Genomic DNA, 22704 nt, shown 5'->3' on the forward strand with positions numbered 1-22704 from the left:
GCTTATAGGCTTCCTGATCTTAGGAATGGACCAGTACTTTCCAAAAAGACCAGTTATTATTAGCACCTCTTTATTCTCCTTTTTGCTGGTGTCAAATTAGGAGTGATACAATGATGATCCAATTAACATAAGCCATAGATCACAATTCCCTTCCCACCACACCATCCACACTCCCATCCAACCACAGTTTGTGTATATTCACCTCTTATGCAAGGTGGAGGTGGCCCCTTCTGCTTCTAGAACACAGTTCCCACCTGAGGTCTAACACAGCAAACTAAATTATCATCAGGACCTGGATGGGTTCACGAGTGGCTATTGGGATCAGAGGCATCTTTTTATCTGTTTAAATGAGGTTTAGCTGGATACTGATGAATAACAACTGTATAAACTCTGAGGATCCTAATTCAAAGCCAACCTGTGAAGTAAAGTCTTTGAGACTCTTTATGTCCAATCAAGACAAACAAAACAAAAATAAAAAACAAAAGTGAATCTGTGTATCAAGTGGTAGAGCACTAGCCTTGAGCAGAAATGCCCAGGGACAACAGACCCAGGCCCTAAGTTCAAACATAGAAACAAACGAATAAATAAAATAGGTTTAACTGGCCTTCAAAGTTGAATGAAATAGAGCTAATAGAATCTTACCACTTCCTTTTTTCAACAGACTTTAATGGAGAGCAAAGTGAAAAAATGCAGGTTACATTTTTGTTGTGTTGTTATCAATACACTGTAAGATTAATATCCAGACAGTGATGCAGCTAATATTTAAACATTCCCTAATTTTAGTTGTCAAAGAGAAAAATCATATTCAGATACAGATATTTACACAGCAATTTCAAGCAACAGTAAATAATAAACTCCCTCCCTTAAAAAAAAAACAAAATGCACACATACACATACATACACACACACAATCATCTTTAAACAATGGATTTCCTTCACAATAATAGATCTTATTTTTTCCCACATATACTTACAGAACCAAAGTTACTTAAGTTACTTAAGGACAGTCTTATCAGTGAAGAGCCTGGACCAGCCCCTATTTTCTTTTAAAGACACTTTACTTTTTACAAGTTGAAGACACATAACTAGTGTGGTCTGTGTATTTGAAGACACCCAAGTGATACAAATAAATTCTACATCTCCTGTATAAGGAGAAAAACACATCTCTGAAAAAATGTGCCTTGGGTTTGGAGGCATGGCTCAGTTGGTAGAGCATTATTATCCACTGAGCAAAAGCATCAGGTACCAAGTTCAAGTCCTGGTCTCAGACCATTAAAAAAAAAAGAAAGAAAGGAAAGAAAGATGCGCCTAATTACAAGTCAAAAAAAAATCAAACCCACAAAAATCTCAGGTCTTCAAACACAGTTTCTTAAGAGCATCATGTTAATATTAACACTGAATTAACAAAACAGTAAGATTCTTCTCGATTTCTATACAGAGGTACTGGTTAGTTCCAATTCTTTGTTCAGTGATTTGAAATGCATGACTTTTGAGTGTTGAATGTCACATCCTGCCTTCCAGGTTAGCAGCCCACTTCAATGTTAGATGAGACGTCCCCTCAATGCCTCCCTCTCTGATTTCTTACCAGAGCCGTTAGTAAATGGCAACCATGACAAAGTTTACGTTAGCAGACGCACATGCACATCTTCTACCTATAAATATCCTGTGATGGCAATTGCGCCATCACTTCATTTCTAGTAAAAATGAGTATAAAGGAAGAAGAGGAAGTTAAGGGGACCTTATTAACAATGTTTTCTTTGTTTTTTTTCTTACAATGGAGAATCCAAACCCAAGGACCGTGGGCTGGTAACTAACCAGACACTTGTCAGCCACTTTTCCAGGCCTGTGAGTCAATTACAAGTTGGCAAATCAGAGACCAACTCCTCTAGGCAAACCTGGTAGAATCCAGTGGTATCGGTCGTGTCTTGTCTTGGAAGTTGGGTGAAGGTCAAGGGCCACTTTCTTCAAAGACCAGATTTGAAAGTAGTTCACACACAGTCCTGCCTGGGACACCAAACTGTCCCCAAGTTATGCCCTTCAAAGTGCCAGCTGGAGTTTGGTCATGTTTCTCTGGTGCATGTTGTGATGACGGACTAATTCATCTGACCGGGCAAACTTTTTCTGACAACTGGGCCACCGACAGCTGAAGGGCTTCTCACCTGTTGACACAATTGCTAGTCAGAGATATTCGTAATGGAGTGACCGGGCCCAAGTTTAACTAGCAAAGGCCCCTGTTAAATCATCACAGGCTCTTGCCTCAGATTCCTATAGGTCTTTCCCCTAAGCTAACAAGTGGATCATAGCCTGGGCAGCCTGGGTTGGCAGCACCTTTGGAGGTGGGAAGGGTTCTAATAATAGGACTCCTATCATAATTATAAAACATTAAATCAGAAGACTTGGGGAATGGGAGAGAAGGAATAAATCTAGTTCATGGAGCTGTGTGGAAAAAAAATTAAAGGAGAAACTGTGTTTCGATCTACTGTTAGAATGTTTGGGGGACTGTGGACGTTACCTCAGTGTTGTCTAAGTGGGGAATTCTGGATCAGCATTCTGGCTATTCCTAATCAATCCCTGTCCAGCAGTAGAGCTGCGACTAGCTTTACTAGCTCCATGCAGATATTTTCAAATAAGTTACAGATACCAGTGTATATGATATTGCCATAAAGTGTGTCTCTGCGAATCATCTGTTACATGGAAAATTTTAGTAGAGGTATGGTTCTGCTAAAAAAAAAAAATCCAGGCTCCTCCATTTAAAGAGCCCTCATTAGGGATAATAACTAGCCTAATTTTATGCCATCTTATACTGTACTGGATATCACAGCGTGTATTGCTTCGTGTACTCCTTATAATAGCTCAAAAGAGAAAAGGCTATCTCCATTCTACAGATGAGGTTGGATGTCTGGTGAGGACCAAGGTAGGACTCAAGTCCAAGCTTGTCTAATTCTAAAGTCCACACTTCTCTTGGCCTATCCTGAGGAAAACACCCCAGGAGCCAAATCAGGGTATGTTCCCAGGACACTCAGTGCTGGTCCCATTTAACTTTCTCTCACAACTGGTCAGGGCACACACTGAGAAATGTTCAGGAAGATGTGGTGTCCTGGGGACGGGCTGGGGGCTGGTCAAATATAGTATCAAACAGTTTGCTAGTGACCTGGGTCACTCTGGACATAAGCAGGGAATGAGTTGTACAGGAACAACACTTTCCCATCACCCTGTTAGCTAAGGGAGGAGAGCAAGACACCCATCTGACAATGTTTGAACACAGTTGCCTTGACTCTGTCTTTAAATGGGCAAGGATCTGGGACTGCCCAAGAGCTTATAATGTCATGTTTCTCTTCGCCTCCTGGTCATTGTCCCTCTTCTCTTCCTCATCTGGCCCCTCTCCCCACTCTCACCATCCCTTTATCTCAATGGTCCTCTTTCTTCTCCATCCTTTAGTGGCACTCAACTTCACTGACTGTAACTCTCTCCTCCTTTTTCTTTCTCCCTGCACTGCTATGCGAAGTCATGGTTTTCCCAACAAATAAACCAAAGGTGTACAGTGTGCCACTCACTACCTTTGTGACTTTTCAGACAAGCCATTTGATCACTACTGGCCTCAGACTCCACATCTGTACAATGAGGATAAAGCATGCCTACACTACTTTAAAAAAATGTCAAAGACAAAATGAAATAACCTAAGCAGTGTCTCTGCTTCCAAGAGCAGTCAATACCCAACAAAGATGGCGCTATTTTCATTATGAATGACACCAGCCTTGTAGAGAATAAGCAGCCAATGGATCTGTGAAAATCCTATTCCACTGTGTGTAATAGTGCAAAGGAAATAATGCCTGTGTGGGTATGTGTGTGTTAGTCTGGCAGAAACCAAGACTGTTCTCAAGCATTAACTTTTGGAATTCATTCTCTAAACACGGTTGTAAAATATGGGTCCTCAGGAAAATAAATGCTGGGCTCGCTACAATTTCTGGGCTGGTGGGGGGGTGTTTTTAAGGTTAATTATTGTATCACATGAGTGATAAACATGTGAGGTGACCACCTGGGGGTAGTAGGGACCCAGCTTTGCAGTTTCATTCTGGACATTTCCTTCTCATCTCCTTCCCGCTTAGTACTCCCCTCCACCCTCCTTTGCAAAACTTTACTACGTATATTTGAAGATAATCATGCACTGTTCTTTCACTCAAATGAGTCTACACCTTAGAACTGTTCACACCATTTTCTTCTAATCTCTCTCATCACAAACAACTTTAATCAATAGTAGTTCTTAAAAAAAATAATGAAAAATAAATGTGAAGAAAAGTTTACGCACTTGTTTTACCTGTATGAGTCCTGGTGTGGGTCTTCAGGTGGTCGGACCGGGAGAACTTTCGCTGACAAGTTTTACACTGGAATGGTTTCACACCTAAACGGACAGAGAAGGTCTAGCCTCGGCCCTAACAATGTGGGCACAGGGAGGCCCACCAGGTCTGCTCTGTGGTAGCTGAAGGACCCTCGGCATTTCCAGCCACACCTGGTCCTCAGAGGTTCCCAATTCCCCAGGCCCAGCAGGAACTCCCTGACCCTGCACAGTGACCTCGAGGACTTGCGTCTGTCTTTGGAAACAACCATTTCTTAACCACAAATATCCAGGGTTTTGTTTTGTTCTGTTTTATTTACCCTAGCCTAGGTCTCAGCTGGAACAGAGACTAACAACAGTGAATCAAACTCTACAAGTCCAATTCTGCCCTCCACTACCCTTGGTTCCTTACTTATGTCTGGTGTTATCAACAGCCACTTGCCGTGGGAATCTCATTTGTTTACAGGGAAAATGTGGACTGTTTCCTAACTTGCCTTTTCTTTTTCTTTTCTTTTATGAGAAAAGAAAAGTCTCCAGGTGAGGAGAGAAAAGTAAACTCAAAAGACTAAATAGATGATATTCTCTCATCCACATTCAATAAGGAAGAGAACTGAAAAAAAAATCAGCCCTAACCCGAGGGCATGTGACTGCCAGCAATGAGAAGTGAACCTACAAACCTGTATGTCTCCTTTGATGTCTTTTGAGCTGGTCTGAACGAGAAAACCTTCGCTCACAGTCCTTGAAGTCACACTGGTAGGGTTTCTCACCTTGAGGAAGACACATACTCTATTTGAGTACAATCCTAGAAATGCAAGCTCAGGAATGGCAACTATTGGGGTTGAAGGGATTCCAAAACGCTTTGAGTGACTTGGGAGTCAGCAGGCAGCTTCTGAGGATAGCATTGTGTACTTTCTGGGCAAGAAAAGACCCAGCTGTGCACATACACATGGGCGCTGAGCTGGGTAAGAACCGGCCCTAACCAGCTCTGCCACTTACAACACCTTGTGAAGTGGCTTCCACGTTGTGAAATGGGGTCAATAATCTGACGACGTCAAAGAATTTATGAATAGATTAAATTAGGCCACCCATGTACAAGGCTCGGGCTGATGCCTAACAGAGGTAAAAAAAATTAATTAAACATGAGTGGTAAATCTTTAGACAAATCAAAACCAAAGAACCTTTAAGTCCTAGATGGAATCCAAGGCAGAATACCAGAATGGATGTGCCTTGAGGCAGGGCCCATGAACAAGTGTTCTGAGTTTTATGGCCCAAAGATTCCATGTTCTATGCTATTGACTTCATGTTCTTGAGTCAAGCATAAATGACTCCAGGATTGTGAGATGCTTCAATTAAACCAATAAATTAAATTTATCCAAGAGCAGCCAGCAGTGGAATTGCTCAATCCCTTCCTCTAATGGATAGCCACACCCCTGTCCTCCACAGAGAAAGTTCAGCCAAACATTGTGAACTGAGTCCTGAGTGCACTAAACAACTGCAGGACCTCTCTCCTCTTAGGAGAATTCTATCTATGTCACAACCTTCTGGGATGGAGTGGAAGCCACCTGGCCGGAGGGGGAATGTTGTCTATAAGTCTTTCCAGGCAGCCCTACTGACTTTTGCCTCCAATCTCTGATGTCTCCCTGGTTCTTCTGTGCTCCCGCTATAGAGGACTTCAACAATCTTGTACTTCGCACACACTCAGTGTCCTCCATCCCTATACCCACATACCTATCCATCGAAAAGTGAACCTGCACTTTCTCTTCAATGCCTGCTTGACAATCTCACAATGAAGTCAAAATTCCTTCCTTCCTTCTTTCCCTCCTTCCTTCCTTCCTTCCTTCCTTCCTTCCTTCCTTCCTTCCTTCCTTCCTTCCTTCCTTTCTTCCTTCCTTCCTTCCTTCATCAAAGGACTGATCCCATAGCAACTAAGATAATAAGCCACAGTCTCAGTCTGTGGTCTGGAAAAATCCTAGAGTCTTTTCTTAGCTTTGGATTTATACCCAGCCCAGTGTCTTCTACCTCACCTCCATAGCCCAAAGGAGACAATACCCCTCTTAAATCCTATTTCTCGTGCTTGCTGTTGATCTTCTGGTCATTCTTTCCTTCTTCTGCCTGACCTCATTAGCTTTGATAGTTAGTCCACACCCTTCCTGCTCCCAGAAACATTCTCTGAAGCCAATAGCCCAAAACTGCTCACTCCCAAGTCCATTCTCAAGTCCTGTACTACTCCAGGCTCTCATTTAGTACACGAGCTTACACGTTCATTTTTTCTTTCCCCACTTTTCAGGTGTGTCTATCCCAGCTCCCAAGTGGACTGGACACTCTTTGAGAAAGAGTGAAAAGGCAGATGTTTGAGTCCAGCTTCCACCGCCTCCTCCCCGCTTGATAATTAACTGAAATAATATATTCAGGTAGCCCAGTTGTTATGCTACTCTGTCCTATTATTATAAATGCAATTGAAAACACTGCACTCTTTCAGGAGGGTGGCTATAGTAAGGTTAAATACCAACCTGTGTACCTTTGTCTCCTGCAAGGAGAACTTTCTTCACCTCCAGCGATCTCAGGGTCTTGGCTACCTTGTTTTCAGCCTTTAAACAGTCATCTAACTTTCACTGATCTGTAAGTGTCTCTTTCTTAGGAAAAGTTTCTACAGCCATATTGCCTTCATACATTCCCATTCCCGTTTCCAGGCAGAATTCTACTATTTTCCTTACAACCTTGTGAAAATAAGTGTAATTAGAATGTGCCACCAATATTCTCATTTTAGCCTCAGTCTGTGGCCCACTGTGTATAAACTCTCAAGTCTCTGCCAGAATTACATCCTCCATGTGCAATGATCAAGCCAAGTCCTTCAGCTTCCCAGCATGCAAGTCAGCAATAATAATTATTATTAATGATGATGATGATGATGATGATGATGACATTAGTCACAGCATGAAGCTGTCCTCTTGCTCAAAGCTAACTTGGACATACTTACCAGTGTGCTTCCGGCTGTGCATCTGTAGGTGGGACAGCTTAAAATATCTCTTATTGCAGCCCGGATAAGCACACATGAAGGGGCGTTTCTCACTGGTTTCAGATGCTGACCGGACAAGAGTTGGGGCTACTCCAGGCACACGCCGCACATCCTGAGAGTGTAAGAGGCACAGAGATTTTAAGCCACGGTGAACATACAATTCAGTCCCAAGGGAAAGTGCCCTTGTAATACCACTCCAGGAAGGAGATCTAAAACCACTTCCATCCACACCCCCAGATGCTTGTGACAGACATCACTAATGGATAACAGATCAAGACATGCTGTGATACAGAATTCTAATGTCATCATTACTGATTTAACAGAACTGAGAATTGAAGTGCAGCTTGTTTGAGGTCTCTGACATTGATGCTGGTGCCTGAAGGAGCTCCCAATCCATCCAGTGTCTCTGCATCTGCGCTCAAGACAGTAAGGTCTAGAGTCTAGAGTCCCAGATTAGATCTACTCTTTCCCAACTGGAGACCTGATCCTGTGACCTTGTGTTTAATCTGCAAATGAGTAGGGAAAGTCTTATTAGAGGGGGGAAAAAGTGAGCTATTCAGCAAGCCTTAAACTGATCCAGACTTCCATAGGTAAACAAATGATGACAAAGGTCCCCCTGAATTGGATGTCCCTTGTCTGTGAAGGGAAGCTGAACCCACCAGCACCGCCATGTGTAGCCAGAAAACCCTTTTAAAAACCCCAGAGAACACTGGACTCTGTCTGCCTTCTGAGTACTTCTGTGTCCTTTCCTTAAGAGCTTGTTTGGAGGTTCTAGCAGGGGAGCGCAGCTACTCCTATACCCTTGACCCAAGGCCAGTCCTCCTCTATCAGGGATGGCCGTTCTCTTTCACCGAGTGCACAGCTTTGGGAGGGACGCACATGGAGTGGTGAAGGAGGAAGGAGACACCTGCCTAGCCAGCCAGATCAGCCGAATCAACCCTGGCAATCAATGGGGTGACAGATGTCACAGCCAGATTGCCCTCACATCCTTCTGTGTCCTTTCCAGGGCCTAGATTGATAACTTTTTTACCTAGTAGGAGAGAAAAGCTGTCCTTCACATCCTTAGGTTCAGTGAGTCATGCACATTTGGGAAGGTAAGTACCCTAAAGGGCCACAGAGCTTCCCTGTCCAGTCACAGATGGGCATGTCAAGGGCTCATCCATGTTTGCATCAAGACTAGAACACTTCTGAGCTTAACCAATCCCTGCCTCATGTTTTCCACTCTATTTATGCTAATGTTCTCTCTGCTATGTCACATTGCCTTGCACTTCCATTTTTGCAAAAAGTGCTATAGTATAATGACATACAACATTGTGTCAATGGGTCAGTGTCCCAGGACAAATAAAATGGCATGCCAGCAGTTTGATTGGTGAACTCGAGAGAAAATCAGCAGATAGTGAAACACTAAGTCAGAGTTTATTACAGGCAATGACAGAGAATCTGACAAATGGGGTCTGGTGAGCAGGAAGGCAAGGACATCTTTTCGCAATTCCTTTCATTATTCAAAATGCAGGGCATGTGGGAATAGGACATTTAAAAAATGAGTTCTTGATGTCAGTCAGAGTCCGGGTGAAATGATGGATGCTGGCGCTATCTGTGGGGGAGAATACTGACACCTTTGTGGATCTTCATCGGATCTCTGTGTTTCTGACACCTGAGCTATTATTTCAACCTGAAGGAATACACTTTCATGACACTTCTTGAAACTAATCAGGACAGTTCAGAGCTACTTGCCCACATTGGAGCATGGCCCACAAACAACTTATTTCTAGGCCATTCTATATCGATGATGGTAGCACAGCTGTTATGCTTACTGCAGCCACTGAGCCAACAAATGTAATCATGGATGGTCTCATGGTAATCATGGATGGTCTCAAAGAGGCTCTTTGGAAGTGGTCTTCCATCATTTGTACTGAGTTCTCTGAAATTATCTCCTTTTCTATTTTATTTTCTTTACTCTCCCTGAAGGCTTCTCCCTCCTCCAAGCTGCTCACAGTCTCTGTCTCCCTAAGAAGCAGCACTATGTAATCATAAAAAACAGGGGTTCTATGGGCTGCAAAGTTGGCTCAATGTTAGAGTGCTTGACTTGCATGCATGAGGCCCTGGGTTCCATTCCTCAGCACCACATAAACAGAAAAAGTCAGAAGTGGTACTGTGGCTCAAGTGGTAGAGAGCTAGCCTTGAGCTGAAGAGCTAAGGGACAGCACCCAGGCCCAGAGTTCAAGCCCCACAACAGAAAAAAAAAAAAAAAACAACAGGAGTTCTAGACTCAGACACAACATGTATTTTAGGTCAGTCTTGGTTCCATTACTAACTATAGTGACTTGGGACAAATCAATCATATGTTTTCTCATATGTAAAATGGAACTGACAACAGTACCCACCTCCAAGTGTGTACTGAGGATTAAATGAGGGCCACATGTAAACATATAGGAATCTGAAATGCACAGGGCTAAATGGAAGAAGCCAATCTAGAAATGAAGCTACATAAATATGTTTCCAACTACATGACATCCTGAGAAAAGGTCTGTGGTTATTGGGAGAAGAGGGAACAGAAAGGATTGTAATGAACGGGTGGAGTATTGAGTGTTTTTGAGGTGATAAACCTGTTTCAGATGATACCATACTGAGATACATGGCATTAGACATTTATAAAAACCCATGGAACTATAAAACACAAAGAGTGAACCCTCATATAAACCACGGTCTGTAGTTACCAGTAATGTATCTGCATTGGATCATTAATTATGAAATGTCTTATACCCAATACAAAATGTTACTAATGGGGGAAACTGTGAGGGCGAAAGGGAACTCTCTGTTCTTTCTGTGAGATTTTTATGTAAACTTAAAACTCAGATAAAGTCCATTTCTGTGAGTCCACGTATAAAGCAACACATGGGAAATGTCCAGCCATAGGTGTACTGCAGTGATTACTCTTATCAACATTTGGCAAGATCACTGACAGATGACCTCTGAGCCGTTTACAGTGCAGCCCAGATCTTAGAAATGGGTCTCCATTGTACAACAGCCCACCCTGGAGAAGGATTTAAGCAGCAAAGGAGATGAGAATGGGGAAGCATCTTGGTTCCAGTCAGACAGGAGATGGCATTTCTTAGCAACGAGGAGGTACCTGACCAGCCCCAGTGGGTACAAAAATTTGCCCAGGCCAGATGATCCATTAAGCCAGGAACTGCAGGACACTTGAGCAGGGAAAGAGGCAGTGAAGGCAGCTTCCAGTCTGGTCCTCCAGTACTCACCTGAATGCCTCGGAACACGCCATGGGTATGTATTCTGTACTGAGCCCCACAGAGGATAGGTGTGGTGTGGCTCTCGCTCTCGTACCCTGTGCCATGGCTGCAAACACAGAAAAGGGAAGCTGACGTTCAGGTTAGCTCATGGACCCACCTTTGAGAAATGCTAACTGTCAAGAAAACGTAACTCTTTTAAAAGTCCACAGCATGAGAATAGTGGGTCTTTGCTTCCCTCCAGGAGGCTAGTCTGTCTAACTCTCCTGTCCTCACCATGAGGCCTTCCCTCACCCCTCGATGCTGGCAGGCTCCTTGTGTGGATCTGGGTCTCACTCAGACATGCTGAGAAAAGCCCCAGTGGCAGATTTCATCCACAGCGAGTTGTTTACCATTTGAATGGTGGGCTGACAGCCACGGATATCTCAGGAATGAGCAGAATGCCTGGAGCTGAGTATGAAATGCGTTGGATTGTTGTCGGCACCTCATGACTCACATGTTACCAGATAGCACCAAGAAAGTGATGAAACTTACAAGAAGAGATGTCACGTCTTGGGTGGGGGGGGGGGGGAACAAAGCTGCAGCCTTGTTCCACTTAACCTGCAGATCAGCTTTCCCAATCAACTTAACTCTTTGTAGCCAAACTATGCCAGGTCATCATCCTCCAGCATAAGATTCACTGGTCCCCTAGTCGGTGCTCAGGTGAACTTGGGACCAACTAGTAAGACCGGGGGGAATGTAGAATGTTGAAAGAATAATTTGGAAAAAGTGGTTGATCGGCTGCACAAATACTCTTTCCTTTAGGTACAATCCTGTCTGGTATCTATTCTGCAGTGATTCTATTCCCAGATGAAACAGAGCCAGGACAATGAGCCATGCTGGCAACACATTAGAATTACACTAAGAACCACCATGGGGATGGGGATGCTTTGTGAAACATCTCTGTAAAATGGTGCAGCTGCTTTGGAAAGTGTCTGGCTGTCTTTCAAAAAAAAAAAAAAAAGATCTAAAGTTTCCACATGACCCAGAAGTTCTGGGTCTATACCCAAGGGGAATAAAAACAGATGTCTATATAAAAATATATATCCATTGTTCACCAACAGTATAATTGTTTAGTAATAAAAGCCCCATATGAGAATCAACCCAAATGTGGATCAACTGGGGAAGGCACAAACAAAATAAAATATATTCACACGATGGAATATTATTTGGCAATAAAAAGGAACAAAGTTTTGATTTGTGCCCTGACAGGTACCAACCTTGAAAACATTATGCTAAGTAGAAGAAATTAATCCAGAAAGACCACTTGATGGATGACTCTATTTATAGGAAATGTCTTTAAAGGAGCAAATCAATAGAAAGTCACATCGTGATTGATTGCCATTCCAACCCCCTCCAGAGCTGAGGGAGTTGGAGAGATGTGGAAAGTTCAAATGCCTTAAAATTGCAGGAATAATCATACAAATCTGGGAATGTAGGCAAGCCTAGAACGCTCACTGTTCATTCTAAAGGGGCAGACGGTATGGTATTCAGATCAATAAAGTATCTTAAAACAGTATGCATGAACTTTTTTTAAGCCTCCAGGGAAAATTTACTGGCTATTGGGATTAAGAACCTGTATTCTCTGCCTCTCTTACTGTAGCAGTTCCAGAATTGTAGGGCAGTAGGCAGATGACCTGGCAAAGCTCTCTGATGGCCGGGGGCTGCCTGGACTCACTTACCCAGGGGAGAAAATTCCTAGAAGGAAAGATTGAGCATCTGCCAGGACAACTGCAACGTCCACACAGCCTGGGGGCCACCACAGCTGTGGGGTTTCACATGTTATCCACGCATGTAGAAAGAACTGTCTGCCTACATTGCATAATTGGGGGGACAAGTAGCAATTCTGTTCTCTCAACTGGCAGTACCTTGTCTTTCGTTCCCACTTCAGTTGATTTTTCTCATTATCTTGGGCAAGAAGAAGGGATGGCACAAAGAACTAAAAGTAGTGTCAAACATGCTGCAATTGGGGAAAAAAAATGCCAAACCTAGACAGCACCTGCCTTTCTCACCCATCTTTAGAATGGGCTCATGGAGAAAGCAAGGCCCTGCTCCCTTCCTGACTAGCATATTCACAGATGGGGGGGGGGAAGGGGAGAAAGGGAGGAGGCTGTCCATGGCATGTGCAGAAGCAGAAAGGAGGCAGGGCCCGAATGGAATGGTCAGGACATGGCCTCAAAGGCTATGAGGAGAAGCCGTAAGAAGTGCTATAGTTTCTGCATGTGACACACAGGGTCTCTAGGGTTAAGGGTTGTGACATTAGTGGCGATCAGAATTATTTCCAAGTTTTGCCATGAAATAGGATGAACAGGAATTTGTCTTTCTCTGGGTAATGTGTTTTCCTCAAGATAACTTGTCCAGTGACATCAAATGTTGCGTAACTCAGAACATTAATCCTGGCATCCAAATGCAAGCCATCCAATGAAAGAAACAACCATCAATAGGACTGTAACTGCCAACCATGCTTCCCGATTCTTCTTTCTGTGAATAAGAAAAACACCTGGTTCCTGCCTATTGGATCTTGTATTTCCAAAAGACAAATGACAATTCAAGTCCACCTGGTGATTAGTCAGCTTCCCAATGTGATCTTCCCAGCGTACCACACAAAACCCATAGGCATTTAATTAGCAACAACTCTTTCTAAACAAGCAAAGAAATACAAGGTGGTGGTCTTGGAACTATATACTAACAGAGGTAGAAAGGGACCTAGGAAAGTCATGCGTTCTACTGCCTTTCAAATCAAGAATCTCTTCCACTTCGGGCTAACAGTTGTATGAAATGATTGGAAATAGTTTCTAAGGCAGCTTATGCTATCTGGGAAGTTTTGATTATAGGAAAGGATATCCCAAACCAAGTTGAGTTCTACCTCTTTCTATTTGCCTTCTAGGCTAACTATTGAGTGATTATCACTACGTTAAAGCTGTCTCTGTACATCTTCTCTGCATGGTGGTAACTTTGGCCTTGAGTGTATAGACTCTTCAACCCTCTCCATCTTTTACTTCAATGACTAAAGTAGGCACATGGCTCATTAGTGTTTTCAATATGGACTGAGACTAACTCTTCTTCCATATTACAACCCTTCAGACATTTGAAGATAACATGCTAGGCTACCGAGCTGTATTCTCTCAACTATGACAATGTGAATCAGAGTCTTCATTCTTTTACTATCCCAATTGTCCTCTTCTGGGTCCTCTTCATTTTGTTAAGTCCTTCTTAAAGAGACAACTCAGGATAGATCTCAATGCTGCAAAAGTGTGCTTCTATACAAGCTTTAAGAATCAAGACACAGCAAGGTACTGGTGCTCACACCTATAATTCTAGCTACTTGGAAGCTGAGATCTGAAGATTGTAGTTGGAAGCCAGCCAGGATAGAAAAGTTTGTGAGATTCTAATCTTCAATTAACCACCAAACACCAGAAGTAGAGCTGTGGCTCAAATGTTAGAGCATTAACCTGAGCAAACAGAGTTCAGGGACAGTGCCCAGGCCTTGAGCTCAAGCTCCAGGATAGCACCCCTAAAAAAAATCAGGACAGAGCTGGGTGCCAGTTCTAATCTTAGATACTCAGGAGGCCAAGGTCTGAGAATAACAGTTTGAAGCTAATCCAAGCAGGAAAGTCCCCAGAGTACTCATCGCCAATAACCACTAAAAGGCTAGTAGTATAGCTGTGGGTCAAGTTGTAAAGTATCTGCCTTGAGCAAAAAAGCTCAGGTATAGTGCCCAGGCCCTGAGTTCAAGCCCAAAGAGTGGCACCAAAAAAAAATGAATCATGACAGTAATATAAATGCTTAAAACTGGTGACCTCACCCCTCAGTGAAGGGATTACACTTCAGATCTTTCTAAATCAATATGCCAGTCAAACATGGTAGTCATTAACACATCTAAGAGCAAGTAACTTCATTGCACTCAGGTCATGGTGCTCTTCCTCAGTCAAATCAAACCTCCAATTCCCCACCTTCATCCCTTTCCCTGGCATCACCTAAGGTAGATACCTATAATCCAAAGTGAAATTGAGGGCTATTCTTCATATTTCATTCTAATTCTTCACAGGTCATCCCCAAATGCTGAAATCTTTTTCCAATCTGGATTATTACTTACAATACATTGGTTTTCCATCTCTATCTCATCTCACCTTTGCTTACAAAGCACCTTTTCTGAGTCTTCATAAGAGGAAACAATCTTCCATGCTGTTAATGGGGCCTTGTATATGTACAACACACATAAAAGATGTTTTCGTGGTAGTGGATGAAATGATAGGATTCTAGAAAGTCTCTCTTCGTGAGGAAATTCAGTCACTTGGACCAAGTACAGTCCACTGAGGCAACCATCATCAAGAGTTAATCCTGGGTAAGGAATGTGGCTTAGTGGTAGAGTGCTTGCTTAGCATGCATGAGGCCCTGGGTTCAATTCTTTGGTATCACATAAATACAAAAAATAAATAAAGGGCTGGGAAGGTGGCTCAGTGGTAGAGTGCTTGCCTTGTAATGCATGAGGCCCTGGGTTCGATTCCTCAGCACCCCAAAAGCAAAAAAAAAAAAAAAAAGCCGGAAGTGGCAACTGTGGCTCAAGTGGTAGAGTGCTAGCCTTGAGCTGAAGAGCTGAGGGACAGCGCCCAGGCCCAGAGTTCAGGCCCCACAACCGGACCCAAAAACAACAAAAACAAAAGAAAAAGAAAAAGAAATAAATAAAATTATTTGTTTTTAAAAAAGAGTTAATCCGGGGCTGGGAAGGTGGCTCAGTGGTAGAGCGCTTGCCTTGCATGCTCAAGGCCCTGGGTTCAATTCCTCAGCACCACATAAGCAAAAAGAAAAAATCTGGGAGTGGCGCTGTGGCTCGAGTGGTAGAGTGCTCGCCTTGAGCTGAAGAGCTGAGGGACAGCGCCCAGGCCCAGAGTTCAGGCCCCATGACTGGACCAAAAAAAAAAAAAAAAGAGTTAATCCTGTAGGCTCAGGAAGGTAATGACTCTTGTTGGGACAGCCACTAACTTAAGACAGTCAAATAAAGCCATGCTTTTCTAAGACAGATCTGGTAACAGTATCTGGGAACCATGCTGTGAATAAACCAAGCAGGAATGAAGTAGAGGTCTGAGCCACAGGACTTCCAAGGAATGTCAAGGAATCACCAACCTAGTGAGACATTTGTGGGGTCAAGATACACATTCCAGATAAAAGAATCATAGAGACCCAGACAGGTGCAGCATGAAAAATTAAAAGCAAAAACAAAAATTAAAAGAAAACCACAGTAACTCAGAAAGTGAGGATGTTATCATTCATGGAGTGGATAAGCCTGGGTAAATCTGGACTTTCTTAGGATAAAAAGTTTATGCATTATTAATCTTTGTGTCTTCTTGCCTAGTTAAAAACAATAAGATACTTAATTGAAGTGAACAACAGGAAGATGAGATTTGATATCTCCTGGGCCAAGATTACCAGGGAAGTCAAAAAGATTTACAGTGAAATGAAACAGGTCAGGCACAGATGGGAAGAAAGTTGGTGAGCCTGGTACAGGCAGGTGAGGTTATGTTATGCCAAGGTAGCTCAGGTAGTGTGATTGTTTTTCCCATCATGCCAGAGGAGAAAAAAACCATTTACTAGGTTCCCGAAGATGCTTCAGACAATGCCTTTGGTTTTGTTGCTCAACTAGGTGCAAATCATTTGTTTAAGCATTTATCCCACTAATTCCCTATCATATCCACATAAAATCAAAAATAACCAGCTTATTTTATAATACAGATTTGCAATATGATTTACCTTCTATTCTCAAACTCAGAATTCAACCACAAAAATTAAGTCTATGGCTATCTCCTTCCTACCCAACTTTGGCTCTCACTGATCTAGTTTCATCCTTGCATATACCCAAAAATCTGGCTGAATAACTTTTCCAGTCCATGCTCATCACATTGCTCTGTAGTTTCCAGAATCATTTGGGCTTATTCTCATTTGAAAACCAAGACATTTACACCCCCCCCACTCCCCCCACCCCCGACTCCATTCAGTGTCCAAGACCAGGACACTAACTCCATACTTGCTTTCACTGACTGGCTAGCACTCTATTAAGTAAGCCACACCTCCAAGCCTTAATACCTGTCTCATCTCTTCTTCACCTATCTTTTTCTCCATTAAGTTCCAAGTTTTTGCCCAAGGGGGCAATTATTTTATGAAAGAATACAGATTTTATTTTTTTTAGTTTAAAAAATCACAAGTACAAATATTCCAATGGTGTTCAAATAAATTAGAGAAATAAACACAGAAAAGCCCAGAAGAAATCAGATGTCTCTGAATTGACCAAGATAGTCACCCTGCCCCTATGCTCAAAAGAGACAGCCATGATTCAGCCCTATCCATCAACTGTCAATACTAACCTAGTGTTATCACATGAAGAAAAGTTAGAAATCTAGGTTTCTCTAAGATCTTCTTAATTGTAAACTCTTGCAAATGACTGAAATTTAAAAACACATGCTTTCAAAGCCTAGTGTTGAAGGTTATAATATAAACTGGAATACTCCATCTTGATTCTGCTGTATCTTACCACTAGGCAACAAAATTGAGGTGAAGATGTACATGATTCTTTGAAAACTAGGAATTAGAATCTTCTAAATCCTGAAAGCTTAGAAAAATGGTATCCTTACACAACAGAAGTGACCGGTGCAGTAAGAGAAAAATCTAGAAGCTTTTATCTTCAGGGATAAGTGGTTTGCCTCTTGTTTCACTGGACTACTTACAAAAGGTACTGAGTTTACAGAGAGAAACCCCTATTTCCTGTCACAACAAAGTTATTTGTCTCCCATGACTGCTGCTGCTAATTACACAAGTTCACTCTCTCGTAATTTTGGAGATCTTAGCAGCAAAATGAGCCTCACCAGATTCTGAAGGCAAGATATAGGCAGAGCAGCCCTCTTGCAATGACTCTGAAAGATAAATTTCTTTCCTTGTCTTTTTTTTTTTTTGCTAGTCCTGGGGCTTGAACTCATGGCCTGGGCACTGTCCTTGAGCCTCTTATATTCAAGACTAGCACTCTACCACTTGAGCCACATCACCACAGTTTATTGGAGATAAGAATCTCAGGGGAGACTTTTCTACCCAAGCTGGCTTCAAACAAGGATCCTGGGATCTCAGCCTCCTGAGTAGCTAGGATTTATAGGTGTGAGCCACCAGCACACAGCTTCCTTGCCTTTTGTAATGTCTAGAACATGCTTGCCTTCCAAGGTCCCTTCTTCCCATCACTCCCATCTCTTGCTGGCTCCAACAGCTCTTCTGTAGTCAAGCCTCCTTCTTACAAGGTTATTTGTTGTTCCATTTAGGTAATTCAGTCCACCCATATAATTCACCTATAAATCCCATATCAAGATCTTTAACTGAATCATGTCTGCAGAATATCTTTTGTCGCATAATGAAATACTCACAGGGTTCCAGAATTCTAATCTGGGTAACTCTGGGGTTGTTATTTAGCTTGTCATCCCAAGGGAGCTAGATCTGCCCAGTGTCTTGAAAATGGATTTGAGAAAACCAAATGAGTTTGGGTCCTGTATCTCTGGATTAGTCTGAGAACACATAGACTGTGACTCTGAAGATCTGGATTCCCGACCCATTGCCACCATTCCATTCCTCTGAGAGTCCTCCAATCCCTCTACATCGCGGGGCCATCATTTATAAAGTGGTATTAACAGATTTGCTGTTACAGATTTGTTTGAAAATCAGAGAGGTGAGCTATCAAAGGAACACAAGTCAAATACCATCCAGTAGCTTCATCCTAACAAAATATTCAAGAGGCTTATGACTATGTGCAATGGGTGACCAAGAACCATAAAAACTATTTCTTTATATTTCCTATGATTGAGATCACTAAATTGCTTACAACTGGAGGAGTTGTTTAAGGTGAACATGTCAGACAAATGATTTAGCCTCCCACTTTGAGTTAGCTTCCACTTTGTGCAAAATAAAAACAGCAACCTTACCAGCTGCTGGGTGGTTGACAAGTAGGTCAAGGGAGTTTTGGCAAATGCTTGGTCCATGGTAGGTACCAGGTAAAGAATGCTGATTATACAGTATCATCCCGCTTCACAGCAAAAGTACAGTGGGCAGAGGCTGAGTTACTTGCCCAAAGTCAAACAGAAGTTTCAGCACTCCCCTTCATCCTACAGAATGAGCTGGGCAGCAGTGATTGGATAACCCCATTCTAAGGGTTCAATTTTATCATCATGACAACTGAATGACTCCCAGGTCTTCTCTCCAGAGCATGAATGAACTTAGGCATCAGTGTAGTGGAGGAGTGAGCAGAAGAGCAAATTCAAAATCATCCCTTTCTGCTGCTGTTGTGAGGAGCAGTGTTTATTTTTGTTTAAGAAAATACAAGGATAACTGATGGAAACGACCTGCTTATGTGTGACACAGCAGTCCACATTGTGCCCAATTTTACAAAAACCAAGTCTTTCCCTTAACTGGAGAAATAGAAAAGGCAGACACAGCCATCAGCAGCAGAGCAGGTACCTCATGACTTCATTTCTAGCAGCAGCCTGGACTGGCTTTTTCTAAGCAACTTCAGCATATGTAAAAACGTATCCTGAGAAAGTTGGCTTTCCTAGACAGTTTTACAATGCATCTACACATGTCCTTAAGACTTTGCAGGAAATAAAAACTGTCCCTTGAAGAACACAAATTATGAGTTTTCTTTCTGTGTAAAACATGTACTTTGAGGATTGGGTTAGGAAAAAAAAACAAAGCTTGAAGAGTAGCTTCTTTAGAAATGATTAATTTTGATATTCCACAGGCACAAGAAGATTAATAAAAAGGAATTGAGGTTTTACAGATGATGGAAACCAGAGCTGCCCTGAAATCCCTTATCAACAGGAGAAGTTTAAAAAAAATTCTTTGAAGAAGAAAAAAGAAAGATAGAATGTAAAAGAAAAGAGACAGGGCATTTTAAGGCAATTAGCATTTAATATGAATATTCAAAAGGAGAAACTTGAGCCTGTGATTTCTCTCTCCCACCTCTAGTTATTGGCCAGGTGGGTCCCTCACCCATCCTTACCTCTCCACAGTTCATCCAACTGCAGAAAAGTAATGGGAAAACCTCAAGCTCTGTATGCCCTGACAGAGAATCTACCACAGGCCCACTTCTCTGTCTTTGATCCTCTTACATGGGAGATGCTTTAAGTGCCTGGTTCTTTTCGATGTTTGACAATCAACTTTTCTATAAGCATGGCAGCCTATCAGGCTCCTTATCTAGCGTACCAGTTTCGAGTAAAAAGAAGGAAGAAACCACATAAAAGTTGAAACACAAGAAATAAGGCTGACCTTGGTATTGCTCATCAATTATTCTTACCTAAAACAAAACAAAAAGAATCTACATATAACCAACCCTCTAGATGTAACTATCTGATGATAGGAAATACAGGGATAGAGGCTCACAGTTAGGACACTGTAAAAGGAAGCAATCTCCAAACCCAGGTCATAGGGTAGTCAACCAAACAATTGATCTATCTCCAACAAATCCACAGAGACAAAAAGCAAAATGGGGGAGAGGGGGACTGTGGCAGTATCAAAGGGATAACCAATAAAATCTAATGAAACCACAAATTTTTCAGGACTGCTCATCATGCACAAAGGTAAACTAGAGATCCTTGGGTGGAAGTAACTAGTCTGAAGGACCTGGTGTCAAAAGACCCAAAGACCTCTCCTAAGAAGGCCTGGTACTCACTGCACAGTGCTTAGCTTTTAAGTCTGTCTGAATAAACATCCAACCTCCCTGTAGCCAGGGTAATTTCACAACTCATCTCCACATCCACGTCTAAGGTCTTACAAGAGAAATGAAGAGACGCAAGGATGCTCTAACTCAGAGCTGGCAGCAACCTGGTACAGGCACTTCTAAGTTCACACAAACATCCTTTGACTCTTCCCAGTTGTAATGAATGAAGGGTAATATTTTCATTAAATTTACTATTCTGCCTAGAAGTCATCAACAATACCGTCCAGCCATGCTCTTTCCTTTGTGAGTTTGATGCAGCTTTTATATTGGGACTACAACAAATTGATGTTAAAAAAAAAACAAAACAAAAAACAAAACAAAAAAACAAGTGAGTGCTCTGCTCTGGGCAAAATAAAAGGTAAAGTTTCTTTTGCTAATAAGCCAAAACAGAGAGTAAAAATGTAAAAGCAAAATAAATGAGTTAAAGTTGATTAACTTTAAACACACACACACACAAACACAGTGTATTATCTGACAATTCAAAGGCATAAAACTTCCTTTGAAAATATCTACAGGGGGGGATGGGAAGTTGGCTCAGTGGTAGAGTGCTTGCCTTGCATGCATGAGGCCCTGGGTTCGATTCCTCAGCACCACATAAGCAAAAAGAAAAAAGTCGGAAGTGGTGCTGTGGCTCAAGTGGTAGGGCACTAGCCTTGAGCTGAAGAGCTGAGGGACAATGCTCAGGCCCAGAGTTCAGGCCCCACAACCGGACCAAAAAAAAACAAAAAACGAAAATATCTACAAGAAAGAATGCACTATTGTGTTTTTTACCTCAACAATTTGCTTTCTTCTCTTCCCTGGTATTTCATTTCAGTTTAGATCTTAGAAGAAAACTGGGAATTTTGCTGCTGTTGTTCTTAACAGAAACAATATACTTTAACTACTTTTCATTTCTAAAAAACACACACACAATAGATACTTCTAACCACTATGTTTGTGTGTGTGTGTCAGTCCTGAGCTTGAACTCAGTGAGCCATGGGCACAGTCCCTGAGATTTTTTTGCCCAAGGCTACGGCTTTTCTACTTGAGCCACAGCTCCACTTTTAGCTTCTTGATGGTTAAATAAAGCAAAGAGTCTCAAACTTTCCTGCCTGGGCTGGCTTCAAATAGTGATCCTCAGATCTCAGCTATTTGATAAGCATTCTTCCCAAGCAGACCACTACATTCTCCATCCACACTACCCAACCCGGGCCAAGTAAATATCCTCCCTGGGTCTTTTCCTGGAAAAGAACCAATAGGGAGGCATTCTCCAAGCCAGAGCTGTTTTTGCCACAGCAGAAGGAGCTGTCTGAAAAGGTATCCAGTCCAGAGAACAGAGACAAAGACAATGAGCTAGTATTCTAACCATACTGCCTCAGTACCTAAATCTAAACAAGGGTTTAAAAAATACAATACCAGCCGGGCACTGGTGGCTCACGCCTGTAATCCTAGCTACTCAGGAGGCTGAGATCTGAGGATCTCGGTTCAAAGCCAGCCCGGGCAGGAGAGACCGTGAGACTCCTATCTCCAATAAACCACTAAAAAACCAGAAGTGGCGCTGTAGCTCAAGTGGTAGAGCGCTCGCCTTGAGCTGAAGAGCAGAGGGACAGCGCCCAGGCCCAGAGTTTAAGCCTCACAGCCGCAAAAAAAAAAAAAAAACCAATACCAAGGCCAGGCATCTGTGGCTCACGCCTGTAATCCTAGCTACTCAGGAGGCTGAGATCTGAGGATCATGGTTCAAAGCCAGCTGAGGCAGGAAAGTCCATGAGACCATTAACTCCAATTAACTACCAGAAAACTGGAAGTGGTGCTGTGGTTCAAGTAGTAGAGCACTGGCCTTGAGCTAAAGAGTTCAGGGACAGCATTCAGGCCCATTTCAAGCCCCTTAACCAACAACAACCAAAAAAAAAAAACCATAACCTACACTCTTCCTTAGACCTACATCCATTCTGACTGGGATTTTACCAATTATAAAAAAGGCCCTGCATAGTGATGCCTATTCTAATAGTAATCAGAAGTCCATAGTCTATTACATTAAATCCTATTAGATTTATTTTTCAAAGATACATTAGAACATTGTAACTGCATAAGTTCTGATCCCTTCATATTATTTGGAGAATGCCCCTTTAATCCAGCCATACTACTAACCAAAACTTTGGTTGTATTCCTCATTTCAAAAACGTCTTTACAGCTGGGCGCCAGTGGCTCACGCCTGTAATCCTAGCTACTCAGGAGGCTGAGATCTGAGGATCACGGTTCAAAGCCAGCCTGGGCAAGGAAAGTCCGTGAGACTCTTATCTCCAATAAACCACTAGAAAACCAGAAGTGGTGCTATGGCTAAAGCGGTAGA

General features: G+C 42.4%; 1 protein-coding gene across 3 annotated transcripts in view; it reads right to left on the minus strand.

Moving 5' to 3' along the window:
- Positions 1-1295: 1295 nt before the first annotated feature.
- The window catches only part of Wt1 (Wilms tumor 1), a 50449-nt gene continuing 29040 nt past the window's right edge, over positions 1296-22704 (minus strand). For 2 of the 3 annotated variants that reach the window (XM_013019574.1, XM_013019571.1), the window contains 5 exons: positions 10607-10703; positions 7311-7461; positions 5011-5100; positions 4307-4399; positions 1296-2159 (listed from right to left, as the gene is read on the minus strand). In XM_013019574.1, coding sequence (XP_012875028.1) covers positions 2038-2159; positions 4307-4399; positions 5011-5100; positions 7311-7461; positions 10607-10703 — 553 coding nt within the window. In that variant the 3' untranslated portion in view covers positions 1296-2037. The remainder of the gene's footprint in view (positions 2160-4306; positions 4400-5010; positions 5101-7310; positions 7462-10606; positions 10704-22704) is intronic. The other variant, XM_013019572.1, reaches the window with a different exon arrangement.

Source organism: Dipodomys ordii, unplaced genomic scaffold (genome assembly GCF_000151885.1).
Source record: "Dipodomys ordii isolate 6190 unplaced genomic scaffold, Dord_2.0 Scaffold46, whole genome shotgun sequence".
Lineage (NCBI taxonomy): Eukaryota > Metazoa > Chordata > Mammalia > Rodentia > Heteromyidae > Dipodomys > Dipodomys ordii.